A 19001-nucleotide genomic window follows, 5' to 3' on the forward strand; every position below is an offset into this window, starting at 1 on the left:
ACCTGAAAAGCAAAGCCAGATTCAATTAACAACCGGGTTGTTAATTATCAATGGCAGTGATTCACTTACCAATGGCGGCAAGAAAGGTCGTAAAATGGGGCAACGTTGACCAACGTGACGCTTGGCAGCAGAAATATGGGGCTCTCTCATGGTCGTAAGTCGAGGACTCGCTGTATTGCAAATACACTGCATGGGGTGGAAAAAACATGGAGATGCCGGGGATTGAACCCGGGGCCTCATACATGCAAAGCATGCGCTCTACCACTGAGCTACATCCCCTTCCCGGTACCGAGAGTTCCAGCGGGAAATACAAAGCAATTCCATTGTTTCTCCTCTTTTTTTTTCTTCTTCCTCCTTCCAAAAATAGTCTCTTTTTTCCCCTTCTTTTGTCGTGCAACTTTCTTCCCTGCAGGCAGAAGCGCCTCCTCCTCAGTCGGCTCTTAAGCCTTGAGGCTGCCACCCACCTAAGGAACGGGGGAGGCCTTTCTCCTGCACCCCCTTCCTCCACTTTGGGGGGTCTCTGGGGAAGAAGAAGAAGAAGGCTACTCAGGTACAGCTGCAACTTTTGGGGGGGATCCAGGACTTGGGGCTACTTCGGGGGGGGGTTAGCTTCCTCTTTGGGGCAGCGGCCTGTTTGGAGAGCAGGAAAGCAAAAGGAAGCTGAGCTTTACTTTACGATTTGGTTTTATGGAAAAGAAAGGACAGGGGGAAGGAAGGGAGGGGAAGGAAGGAAGGAACGGAGGAGGGAAGGAAAGAAAGAAAGAATGAAAGAAAGAAAGAAAAAGAAAGTGTGAGAAAGAGATCGGAAGAGAGAGGGAGGGAGGAAGAAGTTAGAGAGAAAGGGAAGGAAGGGAGGGAGGGAGGGAAGGAAGGGAGAAGAAAGGGATGGGGCAAGGGAAAAATGGAGGGAGGGAGGGACAGAGGGAAACAAAAAGAAAGAAAAAAGAAAGAAAGAAGGACAGACAGACGGACGGACCTTGGGATCAGCACGTGCCCCGCTTAACTAGCCTCTTTCGAAAAGTAGCGCCCGAGCTCTTCCTCGTTAGTATAGTGGTAAGTATCCCCGCCTGTCACGCGGGAGACCGGGGTTCGATTCCCCGACGGGGAGGCTCAAAGTTTTCTTTTCAGTAACATCAATTGGAAAAAATTTTAAAAACCCAACCAAGAAAACACATGCTTTCTTTTCCTTTCATTCCAGCCCAGGAAAACATTTTTTATGACTCCTTGATTGGATTCTCTGACTTTTGCATCTTAGGCTAGTTCCTTCTTTTCATCCTCCCTCTCTCTCCCCCCCCTTCCTTCCTTCCATCCTTTCCCCCCCCCCTCTCTCTCTCCTTCCTTCTTTCCTTCATTCATTCGTTCGATACACCTCTCCATCTCAGGCAGGTGACACGAGGCAGCTTACAATAAAATAGACATAACGCAACGGATTAAAACAAGAACTACACCCTAACCTGCAACCCTACCCCAGAGACTGACAGGGGGAAAGAGCTACAGGATTTCTGCCCCCCAGCTGACCAAAATTGGAGGGACGCTAATCTAACCCCCCTCCCCACTGCTAAAGGCATAGGGCTTCAGGGTGGGGCAGGAGGGCGAATGCAGGGAAGCCTCTACTGAAGAAAAGTCGGGAGCAGTTAATGCATTGGGCTGGTTGCAATTTACAAAATAAAAAGTGGGGGTGGAGAGGGAAAAGGTCGGCCGCCGAGCCTTGAAAGGGAGGACGAAGAGGCAGGATGACATCAGCCGAAATAGCTCAGTTGGGAGAGCGTTAGACTGAAGATCTAAAGGTCCCTGGTTCGATCCCGGGTTTCGGCAGATGCTTTTTGTTTAAAAGGTGGGGTGGAGCGAGGCTGTTTGTGTTGTATTGCAAAACGCTTCTTTTTGTGCGGCCCCCTGAAAAGAAGACGGAAAAAGGGGTGTAGCCCTTTGTGTGTGTATGTTTTTGTGTGTTGCAAAGCATGCAAAGTTTCAGGAGCTGAAAGTCTGTAGAGATTCTCAGTGCTCCAAGTCATGGTTCACCCAAAGGTCCTTATTTTTTCAGGAGGCAACTGGACTTCTTATTCTTTTTCTTTTGAAGAGGTTTCGCTTCTCCTCCAAGAAGCTTCTTCAGTTCTGAGTGGATGGTAGGGAAGGGAAGGATTGATACTCCTTGCAATTTGCATCCTTTTAGAGGGTCTTTGAGGCTACTTAGACTTAGAGGTTTAGCACTAATAGGAATGGATTTCCAGAGAGAGAGAAATTGCAGACTACAGGAACCATTTGCACCACTCAGGTGACCCTGAGGACACAGATAAACCTCCAAGTGCTTCAAAAGGATGCAAATGACCAGCTGTCTGCAAGGAATATAAACCCTTCCATTCCCCACCATCCAAGTGAGAGTTGAAAAAGCTCCTTGGATGAGAAGCTAACCGTCTTCAAAAGAAAAAAAAACAGACAGTCCAGTTGCCTCTTGGGGGGGGAAACTTTTAGGGTTTACAATGGGCTGCTGTTGCTGATCTCTTTTCTCTTGTAGCAAAACAAAATTTCTTGCCTAGGAAACGTGTGAAAGATGTGATTCAGACGTTGACTCTGTACGCTCTCCAAGAAGGGTGACTGGAAACGCCTGGCAGGGCTCCTCCTCGTTAGTATAGTGGTAAGTATCCCCGCCTGTCACGCGGGAGACCGGGGTTCGATTCCCCGACGGGGAGGCCCAATATTTTTTAAAAATTATTATTTTATTTTATTTTTGAAAAGCAAAGGCCTTTTTCTTTTACAAAAAATCCTGGGAGGCGAGTTGGGAAACGTCGCAGATTTTATTTTGATTTGCATTAATGCAGCAGAACCCTCCAAGGAAGATTTAAGCAGAAAAATTGCAATGGGGGCAACTCCCTTTTGCAGACTCGGTTGATGGGAAAACTTTGGCCTTTGCTGGAGAAAAGAAGTTGGGCAGGTTCTAATTTTGCCCAAATTTGGGCTCTAGTTGCTCCTCTAGTGGCAAGCTGGCTGGAGGAATTCTGGGAGTTGAAGTCCACCCCTTTTAAGCAATTGGCCAAGGTTGAGAAAATACTATTATATGGAGAAATCTTGCAATTAGCTTTAACTCTTTTATTTCCCTTTCTTCTTTTCCTATCCGTCCATTCCGTCTTAGCCAAAAAATCCACTCCATGTTTTCCTTCCAACCGGTTTTTTTTTTCTCTCTGTCTCTTCCATTTAACCGTTTGGTTTCTATTTTCACACCAATTCGAACCTTTTTATCCTTCCCCCGTTCCATTCCACAGAAGGCGGGGAGGACTCCCTGCGCTGCCCCTTCTGACTTCCCGCGTTCCTATTGGCTAACGGGATGCTCGTGAGCTTCAATGAAAAATAATCCCTCGGTTTCCGTTGGCGGAGCGATCCACGTGCGATGCCTATATAAAAGGCCGCCGCAGTTGGTACGCAGTTAGAACAAGTCGCCTCTTGCTTGTGTGAATTTGTTGCTGTCTGCTAGGGCCCACTCGAGCTCCGCCGTAAGCCTTTATTGTTACATTTAAGTCTTATAGTGGTATTTTTTTCTTACATTTTCTATTAAATTCGGTCTGAGGGAGGGTTAATTTTCATTGAATGAGCCTTATTTGGAAAGTGGGAGGGAGTCTCTTTTCTGGGAGAGGGGGGACCGAAACCTTTTAGGAGGGAAGCGCGGATTTTCACAGGCTTTGGTTGTGAGGGGGGGGATGCTATTTTTAATTAAAGCCGAGGGGAGAGAAAGGCCCTAATGGCTTATTCAGCCGCCACCCAAAATGGCCGCCCCGGTAGCTGGATGGGGAAGAGAGAATCAGCGAGTCTCCGCCCACTCGCTTGTGACGTCTTCATTCTGACGTACCACGCCCGTAACCGCCCCCATCCAAAGTCATCCAGTGCGCACGCGCGCATTCTCTCGCGCTGCTCCTTTGAGTTGGTTCCGGAAGAGACGTAGGTGGGGGAAGGAGGGCGGGGCGGCGACTGCAGCCCCTCTCCCTACGGACCTTACCAGATTTTGTGGGGTTGGTAGGGGATGGAAGCCAATGAATTTCGGGAAGACGTAAAAGCAGGCTGGGAGGGGGAGTTGCGAAGGTCATCTAGTCGTGGCCTCCGCGTGATGTTAAAAAAAACCATTCTTAGAATGTGGGGAGGTTACTTTTCAGGACCTCCCACAAAGAACACGTAGCCGCCACAGACAGGTAACATTCCTGCTGGGTAAATGCATTGGTTTAACGGGGTTAGGGTGTGTGTGTGTGTTCCAACTCCAGCAGTAGGAATTGGGATTGTACAATAAGGAAAGAAGCAATAGAGGTCCTGTCATGGGGTTTTCCTTGTGTTTAAATCAAGGATCCTCCAGATTTGGCCCCTTTTAAGATTTGTGGGATTCAATTCCCAGAATTCCCCAGCCAGCCAGAAACTTACAAGTTGGCAGGTTTGGAGATGTCTGGTGTAAGTCAAATCTAAGCAGTTGCACCTTTGACATTGAAAAAAAGAGCTCTTTAAACACAGTTAAGATAGTTGCTAACTGGATTGATGTGGTTTCCTGTCCCTGTTTCCCTCTTCTGTTGCAGAGAAAATGCAGATCTTTGTGAAGACCTTGACCGGGAAAACCATCACCCTAGAGGTGGAGCCCAGTGACACCATTGAGAATGTCAAGGCCAAAATCCAGGATAAAGAAGGCATTCCTCCCGACCAACAGAGATTGATCTTTGCTGGCAAGCAGCTGGAAGACGGCCGCACTCTCTCTGACTACAACATCCAGAAGGAGTCCACCCTCCATCTTGTCCTGCGTCTGAGGGGTGGCATGCAGATCTTTGTCAAGACCTTGACAGGGAAAACCATCACCCTAGAGGTGGAGCCCAGTGACACCATTGAGAATGTCAAGGCCAAAATCCAGGATAAAGAAGGCATTCCTCCTGACCAACAGAGATTGATCTTTGCTGGCAAGCAGCTGGAAGACGGCCGCACTCTCTCTGACTACAACATCCAGAAGGAGTCCACCCTCCATCTTGTCCTGCGTCTGAGGGGTGGCATGCAGATCTTTGTCAAGACCTTGACAGGGAAAACCATCACCCTAGAGGTGGAGCCCAGTGACACCATTGAAAATGTCAAGGCCAAAATCCAGGATAAAGAAGGCATTCCTCCTGACCAACAGAGATTGATCTTTGCTGGCAAGCAGCTGGAAGACGGCCGCACTCTCTCTGACTACAACATCCAGAAGGAGTCCACCCTCCATCTTGTCCTGCGTCTGAGGGGTGGCATGCAGATCTTTGTGAAGACCTTGACCGGGAAAACCATCACCCTAGAGGTGGAGCCCAGTGACACCATTGAAAATGTCAAGGCCAAAATCCAGGATAAAGAAGGCATTCCTCCCGACCAACAGAGATTGATCTTTGCTGGCAAGCAGCTGGAAGACGGCCGCACTCTCTCTGACTACAACATCCAGAAGGAGTCCACCCTCCATCTTGTCCTGCGTCTGAGGGGTGGCATGCAGATCTTTGTCAAGACCTTGACAGGGAAAACCATCACCCTAGAGGTGGAGCCCAGTGACACCATTGAAAATGTCAAGGCCAAAATCCAGGATAAAGAAGGCATTCCTCCTGACCAACAGAGATTGATCTTTGCTGGCAAGCAGCTGGAAGACGGCCGCACTCTCTCTGACTACAACATCCAGAAGGAGTCCACCCTCCATCTTGTCCTGCGTCTGAGGGGTGGCATGCAGATCTTTGTCAAGACCTTGACAGGGAAAACCATCACCCTAGAGGTGGAGCCCAGTGACACCATTGAAAATGTCAAGGCCAAAATCCAGGATAAAGAAGGCATTCCTCCCGACCAACAGAGATTGATCTTTGCTGGCAAACAGCTGGAAGACGGACGCACCCTCTCCGACTACAACATCCAGAAGGAGTCCACCCTCCATCTTGTCCTACGTCTGAGGGGTGGTTTTTAAACTTTCTGCTTGCTTACAACTGTTGAAGTAAACTTCACTGCACTTTGTTTCAATAAAGCTGTTGGGATTCCCAATTGTCTTGGTGAATTATTTGAATTGTTATGTACAAAGTATAAACAACTTAGAACAATGAGGGCGGAATAAAAATGCTCATTTACAAAATGGGGCAGAGGGAAGGTGGCTAGATTTTAGATGCTTTGTCAAAGCTTAGCAAATGATGTTAGTCACATGCTGAGCAAGTAAACTATGACTCACTTGCTATTAAATGTAAAATAACAAGGCCTGAAGGCCTTTGCTTTGGCCCGAGACTTAAGATAATACATTTTCTAGCATGTTTCAAAAAGGATAGGAAGTGTTAAGACTTTATCTGGCACTACTGTTAATTTGGGGGCTTGAGTGACAATGCAGTTAAGAGTAAAGAATCTTAAGTTTCCTTTATATTTCCAGCCTTATGCAGAGAAGACCAATCACACTTGGCCAATAAAGAATTATATTTCCTATAATGGATCTGTTTAAATGTGGATTCCTTCCTATCACTAGCCTGAATAACCTGTGATTACCTAGTCTAATAAACAGCTGGTATTTAGCTGGTTTGGACCTTTGGATGAACCAGTAGTGGCAAACCTGCAGATGGGCCTAGCTAACCAACCTGGCTACGCCGTCCTATTTAGTCAGTTTTGAAAGCTGCGTGAGGAAAGCGTGCACAGAATGCATGCACTCTCACATGCAAGTGGGTGCTCTCAAAATGAGCAGGTGCAGTGACCCATTGGTAAACTGAAACCCACCTCTGCCAATAAAACACCTGTGAACCACCAAGCTCAGAGTACTCAGATTGCCACAGGCCACCTCCACACCCTTGCAGCCTGATGTGATCTATTTGGGTAATAAAACATCTGCAAAAAAAACTACCCACCTCTGCACAGAGGATGCACAGTCCCTGTTCATCCGATTACCTTCTCTCGGCGCTGATGTTTCCCAGTTGGGTCACAAAACATTTGCAAGAAAACCAAGTTCAAGGTTGATCTGTATTCTGTTGCAACTAGTTATTCATTTGCCAAGGCCCTGGCCACATTACCTAATTAGTTCATGAGGTGATAGAAGGAATTGTGCAGCCTGATTCCTTGGAAAGGAGCCCAAATCCCTGCTGGACAGAACCAGAATCTCCGATGGGGAGTCTTTTCTCCCAAGGTGGGAGATGCACCTGGAGCAAACCTGTGCAGTCCCTGGAAGTGCCAGATGCAGTTGGAAAGGGATGGGGCTTCCCATGGGTGAGCCAGGATAGGAGAGCCTCAAAACACGTTCTGCCCTCCTTCAATCCTTTCCATCCATTCCCAACTCCCTCCTTTCCTTCCTTTCATCCCCAACTCTTCTCATTCCTTCTTTCCTCCCCTCATTTGCCTTCATTCCCATTCCTCCTGTTCCATCCATTCCCAACTCCTTCCTTCATTCTTTCTCATTCTTCTCTCCCTCCCCATTTACCACCTTCCCTTCCATCCCTGCCTTCCTGTCTTCCTCTCATCCCTAATTCCTTCTCATTCCTTCTTTCCTCCCTTCCCATTCACCATCCTTTCCTCCTCCTCTTCCATCCCTGCCTTCCTCAAATCCTCATTCCTTCTTTCCTCCCTCCCTCCCTCCCCATTCTTCCTCCTTTCCTTCCTCTCATCCCCAACTCCTTCCTTCTTTCTCTCCTTCCTCTCATTCCCACCTTCCATTTTTCTTCCCTCCCCGTTCTCCTTTCCCTTCTATCCATTCCCATCTCCTTCCTTCTTCCCTTCCTCCCCATTCTCCCTCTTTCCTCCCTCCCCTCCCCTTCCCAACTCCTCTCTCCCTCCCCGCGCAAGACCACCGTGCAGAGCGAGTCGAGGGGCCAGGCGAGAGGTGGCAGCAGGGCGGGAGCCTCCCTCGCGACCACCCGCTTCCAGAGCTCACCGCCCCTGCCTCCCTCCGCCCAGCCCGTCCTTGGTGGCGACGGCGACAGCAGCAGCAGCGAGTCCGCCCGCTCAGCCCAGCCGGGCGCCTCCCTCTGGCCGCCGTTGGCTGCCGGGCCGGGCGGGGAGTGGCGGGGCGGCCAGCGGCGCCCGTCAAGAGCCCCCGCGGCGGGCATGGCACGGAGCGCAGCGCAGCGGCGGCGGCGGGGCTGGCAGGCCGGCCATGGCGAGGGGCGAGAGCACCAAGAGAGGCTGCGGGCAACGCTGCGGGACGGCGGCCGGGTTGGCCGTGCTGGGCTTGCTGTGCCTGGGCTTCGGGCTGGTCCTGCTGCAGACCATGCCGGGCCTCTTGCGGCAGCAGGTGGCCAAGGTAAGGGTGCTCAGGCGGAGGGGCTCCCCCCCCCCCTCAGATACACTGCCCCGAGGAGGGGAGGCTCTGCCCCGCCTTCAGCTGGGCTCGCTCCTCGCGGACCTTTGCAGGAGGCGCCCAAGGGGGAGCGGGGTTGCCGGCCGTGGGCAGGGCTAGAACAGACAGACAACCAAAAGCTTTAATTAAAAAAAAAACACGTATTGGGATTTCAGACTTGCAAACTTTTTTTCCCCTTCCGGCCCGGTTCCCCCCCCCCTTCTCTCTTTCTTTCTCTCTTTTTCTTTCTCTCTTTTCTCTCTCTCTCTCTCTCTCTCTCTCTCTTTCTCTGTCCCTCACTCTATTTCTTTCTCTCTGACTCTCTTTCTTTCTCTCTGACTCTCTTTCTCTCTTTCTCTCTCTGCTTCTCTTTTTTCATTCTTTTTCTTTCTTTCTCTCTCTCTCTCTCTTTTCCTTTCTATCCCTCCCTCTTTCTTCCTTCCTTCCTTTCTTCCTTCCTTTCTTCCTCCCAGTCCTTTCCTCTAGGTTCTCTTCCCACCACTCCTACCAGCTAGGCGAGGAGGACTCCTTTGCCATCTGATTTTGGTTTATCCTTGGCTAAATGTTTGTTTTTCTGTCTTTGCAAAGATGGGTAAATTCTGCTTTGGCTGCTGGTAAAGCTTTTTTCTGCCTTTCTGTCTCCTCCTCTCTCAAATTCAGGAGTTTATTTTTTAAAAACAGGTCAGTTCAGAGTCTGGAGGCTACAGAGAGGCAAACACACACAAGATGCTTCCCAAATCTTTTCTCCATTAGAACTTGTGGTTCTAAGATGGTGAAAATATTATTTCATGCAATGTATTGCCTTTTTCATCTCCTGTCTGGGCCTTTGTTGTGTATTCTTCTGGTTGCCCAACATCTTCTTAAAAATCTGCAGTATTGGAGCACCCACAACTTCTGGAGGCTAGCTGTTCCACTGGTTAATTGTCCTCATTGTTAGGAAGCTTCTTAATTCCAGGTTGCTTCTCTCCTTGATTAGTTTCCACCCATCGTTTCTTGTCCTGCCCTCTGGTGCTTTGGAGAATAATTTTGACTCCCTCTTCTTTGTGGCAACCCCTCAAATATTGTAACGCCTAGTCATGTCACCCCTAGTCCTTCTTTTCATTAAAGTAGATAGACTAGAACATTTTCTCAACTTCCTGCTCTACCTCCCTCCCCAGAATTTAACAGAATAACAGAGTTGGAGGGGACCTTGGAGGTCTTCTAGTCCAACCCCCTACTCGGGCAGGAATCCCTATACCCTTTCCGACAAATGATCGCTTTTTAAAAACCTCCGTGTTGGATCACTTACAACATTCCAGAGGCAAGTTGTTCCACTGCTTAATTGTCCTCCCTGTTAAGAAGTTTCTGTTTAGTTCTTGGTTGCTTCTCTCCTTGGTTAGTTTCCATCCATTGTTTATTGTCTTGCCTTCGGGTGCTTTAGAAGATAAGGTGACCACCTTTTCTTTGGGGCAGCTCTTCAAATACTGGAATACTGCTAACACATCCCCCCTAGTCTTCCTTTTCTCTAGACTAGCCGTACCAAATTATTTTAATTTATTTTATGCATAAGAAGTACAGGTGGAGAAAGAAAAAAAAATATTTGCAAGGGGGTCACACCAGAATTTACATCCATTTTGCCATGGTTGTTCGATAAATTGCTGAAGTTGTTAAGTGAAGCACATGGTTGTTAAGTGACTCTGGTTTCCCTCATGGATTTTGCTGGCTGGGAAGATTGCAATTGGTAATCCCGGGATGCTGTAATGCATTGCAAATCCCTGCCAAGCCCCTGAATTTTGATCATGCAACTCCGGCATGCCGCCACAGTCATAAATGCGAGGACCGGTCGTAAGTTTCTTTTTTCAATCCCGCTGAACTTAAGCAGACTCCAAACAAATGCTCGTACATTCAGGACTAGCCTCTCCATCAGAATTATGGTTGAACCCACGGAATTGCATGCAAGGAATAGCAGCTTTGCCCAAGTTCTGTTGTTAGTTTTTCCTGGCAGAATGGGAAAGACGAACTTTGTTTCTCAAACAGATTTCCAAATTGCATCCAGGCCTCTTGAAATCCAATTTCTCCCTGCTTCCGTCATCCATGTTGGAAACACGATATCTGCGTTTGTTACAGTGCTTAGTTTGTTTGTTTTTTGTCGATGTAACCAAAAAGCAGATTCAGAGTTCAAAACACAAGAAGGAAATCTCACTCGTGCATTTTGAGGGCATCTAAACTAACAGGATTTATTATTTTTATTTTGCTTTGCTCTCTTCTCTCTGCTGGATTTGGTAGATTACAGAGGGATTTAACCTGCACAAGATTTAGTCTGTGGCATACGACAGATTGAATAGATCAAGGCAGGAGGACAAACCCATTCATGACACTTCTGTGCTTTCATATTTTAGTCAGCCAGTCTTTCTCTCCAGGTGGTGTAACCTTCCTCTTAAATTTGCAAAACCTGAAGTGTCCCAGTTGGCAATACACAACCGGTAACAAAAGAAAGTTTAATTAAAGAATTTCAGACCCCTCCCTTCTCCCCCTTTGCTCCCCTGTTCTTATCTCAGTTAGGCACTGTTATTCTTAACCCTTGCAGCCATTCATGTATATGCTACCTGCAGGGACTGAATAATTTGCAAACATGAAAACATATTTCCAAGAAACCTTGTGAATAAATCCAGCTTTTTCCTTCCTCTGCAACCTGGTTTTAAATAGAAACAGAGTTGGAAGGGACCTTGTATGTCACGTAATCCAACTCCCTGGCCAAAAATGAGACCCTATACCCAGGATGGTGAACCTTTATGGCTCTGAGTGCCCAAACTGGAATGTATGTGCATGTGCACACACCGGAGTGCTTGAAATCTGAAGAGCAGCTGGCCGGCACATGCATGCCTGTGTTTGGGCATTTTCAGGCTGTTTTTGCCCCCAAAAATGGCCCCCAAAAGACCAAAAACCGGCCTGAAAATGGCCCCAAAACAGCCTGGTTTGGCCATTTTTCAGGCCATTTTCTGGCACTCCAGCAGAAGAGCAGCTGGCAACGATGTGTGTGCCCACACCACACAGAGGGATCATTTCTGACAGATGGCACTCCAGTGTCTCCTTGAAAGCTTCCAGTGATGAAGCTCCCACAACATCTGAAGGCAACTTCTGTTCCATGGGTTGATTGTTCTCACTGTCAGAAAATTCCTCCTTATTTCCAGGTTGAAACTTTCTTGTTCAGTCTCATTCCATTATTCCTTGTCTGGCCTTCGGGCGCTTTGGGAATCTCAATGGCAGCCACTCAAGTATTGGAAGACTTCTCTCATGTCTCCCCTGGTCCTTCTCTTCACTAGACTAGCCAGGTCCAGTTTCTGCAAACGTTCTTCATGTTTTAGTCTTTGATCATCTTAGATAGATTCAGATTAACAGAGTTATAAGGGACCTTGTAGGTCATCTAGTCCAACCCCCTGCCCAAGCAGGAGACCCTACACCATTCCTGACAGATGGCAGTCCAGTCTCTTCTTGAAAGCCCCCAGGGATGAAGCTTCAACCTCTGAAGGCAACTTCTGTTTCATGGGTTGATTGGTTGATTGGTTGAGCTTTTTTCTCCCTGTGGTTGGGAAAGTTATCGTTTAACTTTGGCCTCTGAGTTTTTAAACAGCAGTCAAGGTCTTTATCACTGTTCTCTATTGTCAACAAAGCTAGACTCAGTTGCACAGACTTTGCCCGTGCTTATCACATGTGGCTGTCCTCTTGTTCGAAAAGAACAACATCTGTACAAAGAGCACCAGGGGGTTTACCTTAGGGCAGTAGCACCTTAGTGGCACGTCCTACTCTGATGTCACCCCTTCGAGGAAAGCCAGATCATGGAAAAGTCACCACAAGGATTACCTGGAACTCATATATGTGTGTGTGTGTGTATGTGTGTGTGTGTGTGTGTGTGTGTATAAATAAATAAAGGGAGACTAGTATAGATCTATTTCAAGGGGCGAATGGCTGTGTTGCACCATCGCAGCAGTGCAACACAGCAGCCATGAGGTGACCACAATCATGAGCAGCAACAAGGCAACCCCCCCTATCCAGCCAGGCAGAATGCCACTCACCGGCCTAGTGGGATCCCGAAGGCGCCAAGCCATGCAAGCGCCTGTCCCCCCCCCTCCCCCGGTTCCCATGGAGATACCACTGGGTTGGTGACAGGCATTCTGTCTGGCCAGAGGGAGGGGGGATTGTCCAAGGGGCCTATTTTCAGGGGAGGGCTTATATTTCCCCCCAAAAAACACTGGCATGGCCTTATTTTCAGGAGATGCCATATTTTTGGGGAAACACGGTATTTCAACGCAAAGTAGTTCATTCTACTATCCTCTCTTTGGCAATGGGGCAATTCCAGATCCTTGGAATGGGGCAGAATGAGGATTTTTTATCCCCTTCCTCTAAAATGGGTGGGTTCCGGTTTTCCCAGCTGTCCCCTTTAATCTGAATTGTCCAGGTGAAAAGATTGGGAGTCGGGGTGGGGAGGAAGTGGAGCAAACTTGCCAAAACTGAGCAGAAATTGTAACAAAAAGAAGTGGGGGACACACCACTTAATTCCACCAGTTTTCCTGCAGACTTTATTTTATCGGCTCTTCCAGAGTTTTTCTAAGCTTTAGAATCAGTTGCAAGATTTTTTTTTTAAAGGCTCCTATTTTGCAAGGATCTTGCAGTCTAAACTCGGAGCAAAGCAACTTCTAAATTGTTCTCCCATTGGAAAGAATCTGTCAGAGAGTGAACAGAACTGTGGTTGTGATTTGAGACTACTTAAAGCAGGGGTCTCCAACCTTGGCAACTTGAAGACTTGTGGACTTCAACACCCAAAGTTCACAAGTCTTCAAGTTGCCAAGGTTGGAGACCCCTGACTTAAAGTACCCCTAATAATTGATTAGGTATGGGGTACAGGTGGCGCAATGGCTAAGACGCTGAGCTTGTCGATCAGAAAGGTCGGCAATTTGGTGGTTCGAATCCGTAGTGCCGCATAACAGAGTTATGCTTCTGCCAACCTTACAGTTCGAAAGCACGTAAAAAATGCAAGTAGAAAAATAGGAACCACCTTTGGTGGGAAGCGAACAGCGTTCCGTGCACCTTTAGCATTTAGTCATGCCGGCCACATGACCATGGAGATGTCTTCAGACAGTGCTGCTCTTCGGCTTTGAAACGGAGATGAGCACCATCCCCTTAGAGTCAGGAACGACTAGCACATATGTGCGAGGGGAACCTTTACCTAATGATTGATTGATAGAACTTATATTGCCGCCTACTCACCCATAGCGACTCAAGGCGGCTTACAGAATATATAACAACATTTAAAACAATAAAAACTAACAAAAAGAATCAAATAAATTAATATAGTACAATATAACAAAATCAATCCCACATCTTCCACCCCAGCGACAGCAGATCACACAGTCATTGAATGGGCTCCATCCCACTCTGGGTTCCCCAGGCCCGCTGGCAGAACCAGGTCTTCAGCACCTTCTGGAAGAGTGTCAGAGTGGGGGCCATTCTAAACTCTGGGGGGGAGTGATGTTCCAGAGGGAGGGAGCCACCACAGAGAAGGCCCTTCTTCTGGGTCCCATCAGGTGTATCTCCCTTAGGGATGGAGGGACATTCCCTGTCTCCCAGCTCTGATGGGTCGGGTAGATGTGACCAGCAAGAGATGCTCCCTCAGACCACCTGGTCCCCAGCCATGAAGGGCTTTAAAAGTGACAACCAGCACCTTAAATTGCACCCAGAAGTAAATCGGCAGTCATTGCAGCTCCCACAGGAGAGGCAATACATGTGCACACTGAGGTCTGCAGAAAGCCATGCGGGGTGCTGCATTTTGCATCCACTAGAGCTTCCAGATGCTCTTCAAGGGCACCCCCATGAAGAGCGTGTTGTGATAGTCAAAGATAGGAAGTGACTAGGGCACAAGTGACCATGAGTAGGGACTGTTGGTCCAGGAAAGGGCGCATCTGACGCACAGCCCACAGTTGTGCCAAGGCCCTCCTGGCCACACAACTGCCACCTGCTCTTCTAATTAGTTAGCAGGACCCTAAAAATTAAGAGCTGCTGCAAGGGTGTGGGGGTGGGTCTTTCAAAATAGAGGATGGCCTTGTGAAATCAGAACGCATTCGCTTAAGAGCGCTTTTCAATTGACGCAAACAGTCATGATCACGGTTCAGAAACTGTCTGTTCTGTAGCCAAGCAGTTGAGCTTGTTCGCTGACTCCCAAGGCCAAAGGATGATAACGTTCTAGTCTCCAATTCTGACCGGCCAGTTGATTTTACAACTCAGGAAAGCATCTGAAGATGCACTTGGAATACTGAATCCAGTTTTGGTCACCACGATGTAAAAAAAGATGTGGAGACTCTAGAAAGAGTGCAGAGAAGAGCAACAAAGATGATTAGGGGATGGAGGCTAAAACATACAATGGTTGCAGGAACTGGGTATGTCTAGTTTAATAGAAAGAAGGACTTGGGGAGACATGATAGCAGTCTTCCGATATCTCAGGGGCTGCCACAAAGAAGAGGGAGTCAAATTATTCTCCAAAGCACCTGAAGACAGAACAAGAAGCAATGGGTAGAAACTAATCAAGGAGAGAAGCAACTTAGAACTGAGGAGAAATTTCCTGACAATTGGAACAATGAATCAGTGGAACAGTTTGCCTCCAGAGGTTGTGAATGCCCCAACACTGGAAGTCTTTAAGATGTTGGATAGCCATTTGTCTGAAATAGGGTATAGGGTTTCTGCCTAGGCAGGGGGTTGGACTAGGTCCCTTCCAATTCTGCTATTGTATTGTATTGATGCTTCAGTGAATGACAAATGTCAGAATTTGTGGTATTTAGCGGTATCCCCCCCAAAACAGAAATCTTGCATGGGAAAGGGGACAGGACAGAATAATTTTAATTTCGGAGCTCAGGAAATAACATCATGTTTCCCTGAAAATAAAACCTCCCTGGATAATAAGCCCAATCGGGCTTTGGAGTGCATGCACTAAAATAAACCCTCCCCCGAAAATAAGCCCTCCCCAAAAATATTTAACCGCATGTGCAGCCTTTCCCTGCCATTTCCTGGGAGGGAAAGTGGGGAACATGGCCCACGTACCCCAAATGCACCTGTCATTCATGCAGAACAGCCTCGCAGAGTCCGCTTCTGCAAACCCTAGCTACCACACCCCTTCTCTTAGTGACAGTCGCAAAAAGAGGGCAGGCTCAGCGACAGTGGCAAGAGTGTGCCAGAAACCGAGACGGAACTTCCGGCCCTCTCTGGATCAGCTGATCTGCGGGCCGAGGTTAAGGGGGCCTCCTGCACCTCAAAAATAATAAGGCCAAGCACTTATTTCAGGGGTCAAAAGAAAATAAGACCCTGTATTATTTTGGGGGAAAGACGGGGTAGCAAGAGGGCAATGTTTAATGTCTGAGAATGAGTCGCTGTTTCTCTGGTGCCCTAAAGCTGATTTTTGGCCAAGGATTCCTGTTTACGATTTCCTGTGTGTGTGTGTGTGTGTGTGTGTGTGTGTGTGTGTGTGTGTGTGTGTGCGCCCGTGTGCGGTTTTTCCCCAGATTAAGGAACTTCTCAAAACCCTAATAAAAGGAACAGAGGAAAGATACAATATTATGTTGATCCCGTATCTTAAGAAGGGCAGACGCACAAATTTTTTGAAAGAGGATTAGGGAAGTTGCACGACCTAAAATGCTTGAATTTCGAGTTTCGCTTCTGCCTGGCCAACTCTCAAAAAGCTGAAGGAGACAGTTTGAATTCTAGCTTGGAAAGGGAAAGGAGATGGGTAGTGAAGTGGTTGGGAACTGTCAGAGGAATCCTGTTAGAGATTGAATCCAAAGTAAGGGATTAAAAGGGGGTTGGTGTGCCATTCTGCAATTTGCATGCCTCTCTGACTGCAAGAGAGAGGGGGGCAGGAGAGGGAGAGGAGAAAGAGAGAAGAGAAAGAGAGAGAAAGAGACGAGAGAGAGATGAGAAAAAGAATCAAGAGAGAGAGGAGAGAGAAGGTAAAAAGAAGAGAAAGAGACGAGAGACAGAAGAGAGAGAGAGAAGAAAACGAGAGAGAGGAAGAGAGACGAGAGAGAGGAGAAGAGGCAAGGGAGAGACAGAAGAGAGAGGAGAGAAAGAGAGGAGAGGGAGAAGAGTGTGAGAGAGAAGAAAACAGGAGAGAGGAAGAGAGACGAGAGAGAGGAGAAGAGGCAAGGGAGAGACAGAAGAGAGAGGAGAGAAAGAGGAGACAGAGAAGAGAGAGGAGAAAGAGAGAAGGGAGAGAGACAGGAGAGTGGGAGAAGAGAGAAGAGATAGAAGAGAGAGACAGAGGGAAGAGAGAGGGAAGAGACAGAAAAAGAGAGGTAGAGGGAGGAGAGAAAAAGAGAGAAGAGAGAAAAGAGAGAGAAGGTGGAGAGAAGAGAAAGAGCAACAAGAGAGAGGGGAAGAGAAGGAGAGAAGGGGACAGAGGAGAAAGAGAAGAGAAAGGAGAGAAGGAGAAGAGAGAAAAAGAGAGAAGAGAGAGAGGGGGAGAAGAGAGAGAAAGGCATATTCAAAAATCAGCCTTAAATAACTCCCAGTAGGAAACAAAGCTGCCAGTCTTCCGTGGCTCCTTAAGCTGGCACTCCAAGTGGGCGTACATATTTGAGCCAAAAAAATAAAATTACAAGGACGAGAATAGCTGTAAGAATATGAGCATTATGAGATTGTATTGTGGGGTTTGTTTTTTCCCTTTCTTTCCACTTGCCTCCATTTGTACAGCACACTTCATTGCAAACAGAGAGCCTCCTTTCGCCTCCTGCGCTCTTTGGATCTCGCTTGTCACATCGTATTATGGTTAGCTCTGTCAGAGATCGCTGAGCATGTGGGTCAATTTGCTGAACCAGGATTGAAGTTAACCCCCGAAAAGCCAGATTGTGCAAAGTGTCATTCCCCCCACCCCTCACCTTCCAAAGTAATTGGCCCTTTGCATGTCTTGGCTGAGCTTCTTTTTAAAAAAAGGTTTATTGGGTTTTCATTTTTAAACATATATATCAACATCAATACATGAACAGCAGGGCCTCTGGGTATGGTTCATGTTAATACAAATAACAATCAATTATTACATTAATCAAATTTCTATAATCCTAATATTGATGTACTTGATTATTTTAAAGTAGTTATTCAATATTTCAATGTCCCATTCTAATGTCAATGATCTTCTTGAACATACATAATAATATCATCGCTTCTCAGCTTTCCATTTAATTATTACTTATTTTCAATTTATACAATGTATTGTTCTTTTGTATTGTAATGACCTGGGCGGTGGTTCATTTGTTGACTAGGGTTGGTTTCCAGATGTCTGGTAGGCGGGAGGTATCATCACATTTATTTATGTTGTGGGGGTGTTTCTCTATTTCAATGGCTTCCATAATTATTCTCTTGTTGAAGTGTTCAGTTTTGGAGATTAAGTTGGTTCCTTCAAAATTAATTTCATGTCCTGTAGCTTTAAGGTGCTGGAAAAGGGAGGAAGTTTTTTCTTTTTTTCTGACTGTGTTCTTGTGTTCTGTGATGCGTGCATTTATTCTCCTATTAGTTTGTCCAATGTATGTGGCAGGGCAGATTTTGCATGGTATTTCATAGACTCCTTGGTTTTCTAGCTGGATCTTGTTTTTGGGGTCTCTTAAGATGTTGGCTATTTTTTGGTCAGTGCTGAAAGCTGCCTTGATATTGTGCTTGTGGAGAATTTTGCTGATTTTTATCTGTGGTGCCTTTGATATATACACAAAGAAGGAACACCACTCAGACCCATAGTCAGCTCCATAGGCTCACCTCTACAGAATCTTGCCAAATTCCTTACCAAACAACTTCACCCCTACACAGAATCCATTACCTCACACGTACAAAACTCACTCCACTTCATAGAAATAATAAAGAAACAAAACCTACAACCCAGCGACCTACTAATGAGCTTCGATGTCATATCCCTCTTCACCCAAGTGCCTATAAAAAAAGCCTTGACAGCTATCCAGAACAAACACAACTCCCCTAAGCACATCCTGGACCTGACCAACCACCACCTAACCAACACGTACTTCATCCATAATGGACAAAGATACAAACAGGTAGAAGGAGCACCCATGGGATCACCCCTCTCACCCGTCATTGCAAACTTATACATGGAACATTTTGAAACTAATGCCTTAGACAAATCTGAACAAAACCCAAACTCTGTCTTAGATATGTTGATGACACTTTCGTAATCTGGCCACATGGGAAAGAAAAACTGGACAACTTCCTCACACATCTCAACAGCCTACACCCCAAAATACAATTCACTATGGAAACAGAAGCAAACAACCACCTTCCTTTTCTGGATGTCCTAATCTACAAAAAACCCAATGGCTCCCTAGGACACTCCATCTACCGGGAAAAAAACACACACCAACTGCTACTTAAACGCACAATCCCATCACACAACTCTGTAGCCAAGAACCAAAAGCCTAGCTGACAAACAACGGACACACAGCCAGCACCTCAGCCACACATGATGACACAAAACAGCCGACCGATCTACAAACATCAACTCCATCTACCAATCAGGATGCAAATACACAGCCAATCAACCCACTTACAGCAAGAAAGCCAGCACTCCACACATCCCCACCAAGATTTTTAGAGAGACTGCAGCTCTGACCATGCTTTACTCGCACAAGCACAAAGCCAAAAACACCAGCCTGAGGATGGCGAGTGAGACTTCGCCGAAACGTTGCCAAGACAATCTCAATCTTACACGGGAAAAGACCCA

General features: G+C 47.0%; 2 protein-coding genes and 4 non-coding genes across 9 annotated transcripts in view; 5 read left to right on the plus strand and 1 right to left on the minus strand.

Annotated features, from left to right (window-relative positions):
• Positions 1–207: 207 nt before the first annotated feature.
• TRNAA-UGC (transfer RNA alanine (anticodon UGC)) lies at positions 208–279 on the minus strand. The gene has a single exon. It is a non-coding gene; the product is annotated as a tRNA-Ala (tRNA).
• Positions 280–1036: 757 nt separating this feature from the next.
• On the plus strand, positions 1037–1108 carry TRNAD-GUC (transfer RNA aspartic acid (anticodon GUC)). Its single transcript has one exon. It is a non-coding gene; the product is annotated as a tRNA-Asp (tRNA).
• A 634-nt stretch (positions 1109–1742) lies between these two features.
• Positions 1743–1815, plus strand: TRNAF-GAA (transfer RNA phenylalanine (anticodon GAA)). Its single transcript has one exon. It is a non-coding gene; the product is annotated as a tRNA-Phe (tRNA).
• An 800-nt stretch (positions 1816–2615) lies between these two features.
• TRNAD-GUC (transfer RNA aspartic acid (anticodon GUC)) lies at positions 2616–2687 on the plus strand. Its single transcript has one exon. It is a non-coding gene; the product is annotated as a tRNA-Asp (tRNA).
• A 657-nt stretch (positions 2688–3344) lies between these two features.
• On the plus strand, positions 3345–6000 carry UBC (ubiquitin C). Its single transcript, XM_087705825.1, has 2 exons — positions 3345–3485; positions 4548–6000. The coding sequence occupies exon 2, from the start codon at positions 4553–4555 to the stop codon at positions 5924–5926; it is 1374 nt and encodes a 457-aa protein (XP_087561951.1). The 5' UTR covers positions 3345–3485; positions 4548–4552; the 3' UTR covers positions 5927–6000.
• Positions 6001–8020: 2020 nt separating this feature from the next.
• The window catches only part of SCARB1 (scavenger receptor class B member 1), a 69358-nt gene continuing 58377 nt past the window's right edge, over positions 8021–19001 (plus strand). For 2 of the 4 annotated variants that reach the window (XM_087705821.1, XM_087705823.1), the window contains exon 1: positions 8022–8224. In XM_087705821.1, coding sequence (XP_087561947.1) covers positions 8078–8224 — 147 coding nt within the window. In that variant the 5' untranslated portion in view covers positions 8022–8077. Of the gene's footprint in view, positions 8225–19001 lie in introns of all 4 variants that reach the window. The other 2 variants (XM_087705824.1, XM_087705822.1) reach the window with 2 other exon arrangements.

The sequence above is a fragment of the Thamnophis sirtalis genome, unplaced genomic scaffold (assembly GCF_051295495.1).
Source record: "Thamnophis sirtalis isolate CommonGarterSnake01/CBP01778 unplaced genomic scaffold, rThaSir2_p1.2 scaffold_2, whole genome shotgun sequence".
Classification (NCBI taxonomy): Eukaryota; Metazoa; Chordata; class Lepidosauria; order Squamata; family Natricidae; genus Thamnophis; species Thamnophis sirtalis.

Bases quoted from the DNA above. Each gene is read 5' to 3' on its own strand.
- UBC (XM_087705825.1), top strand. From the start codon at position 4,553: ATGCAGATCTTTGTGAAGACCTTGACCGGGAAAACCATCACCCTAGAG.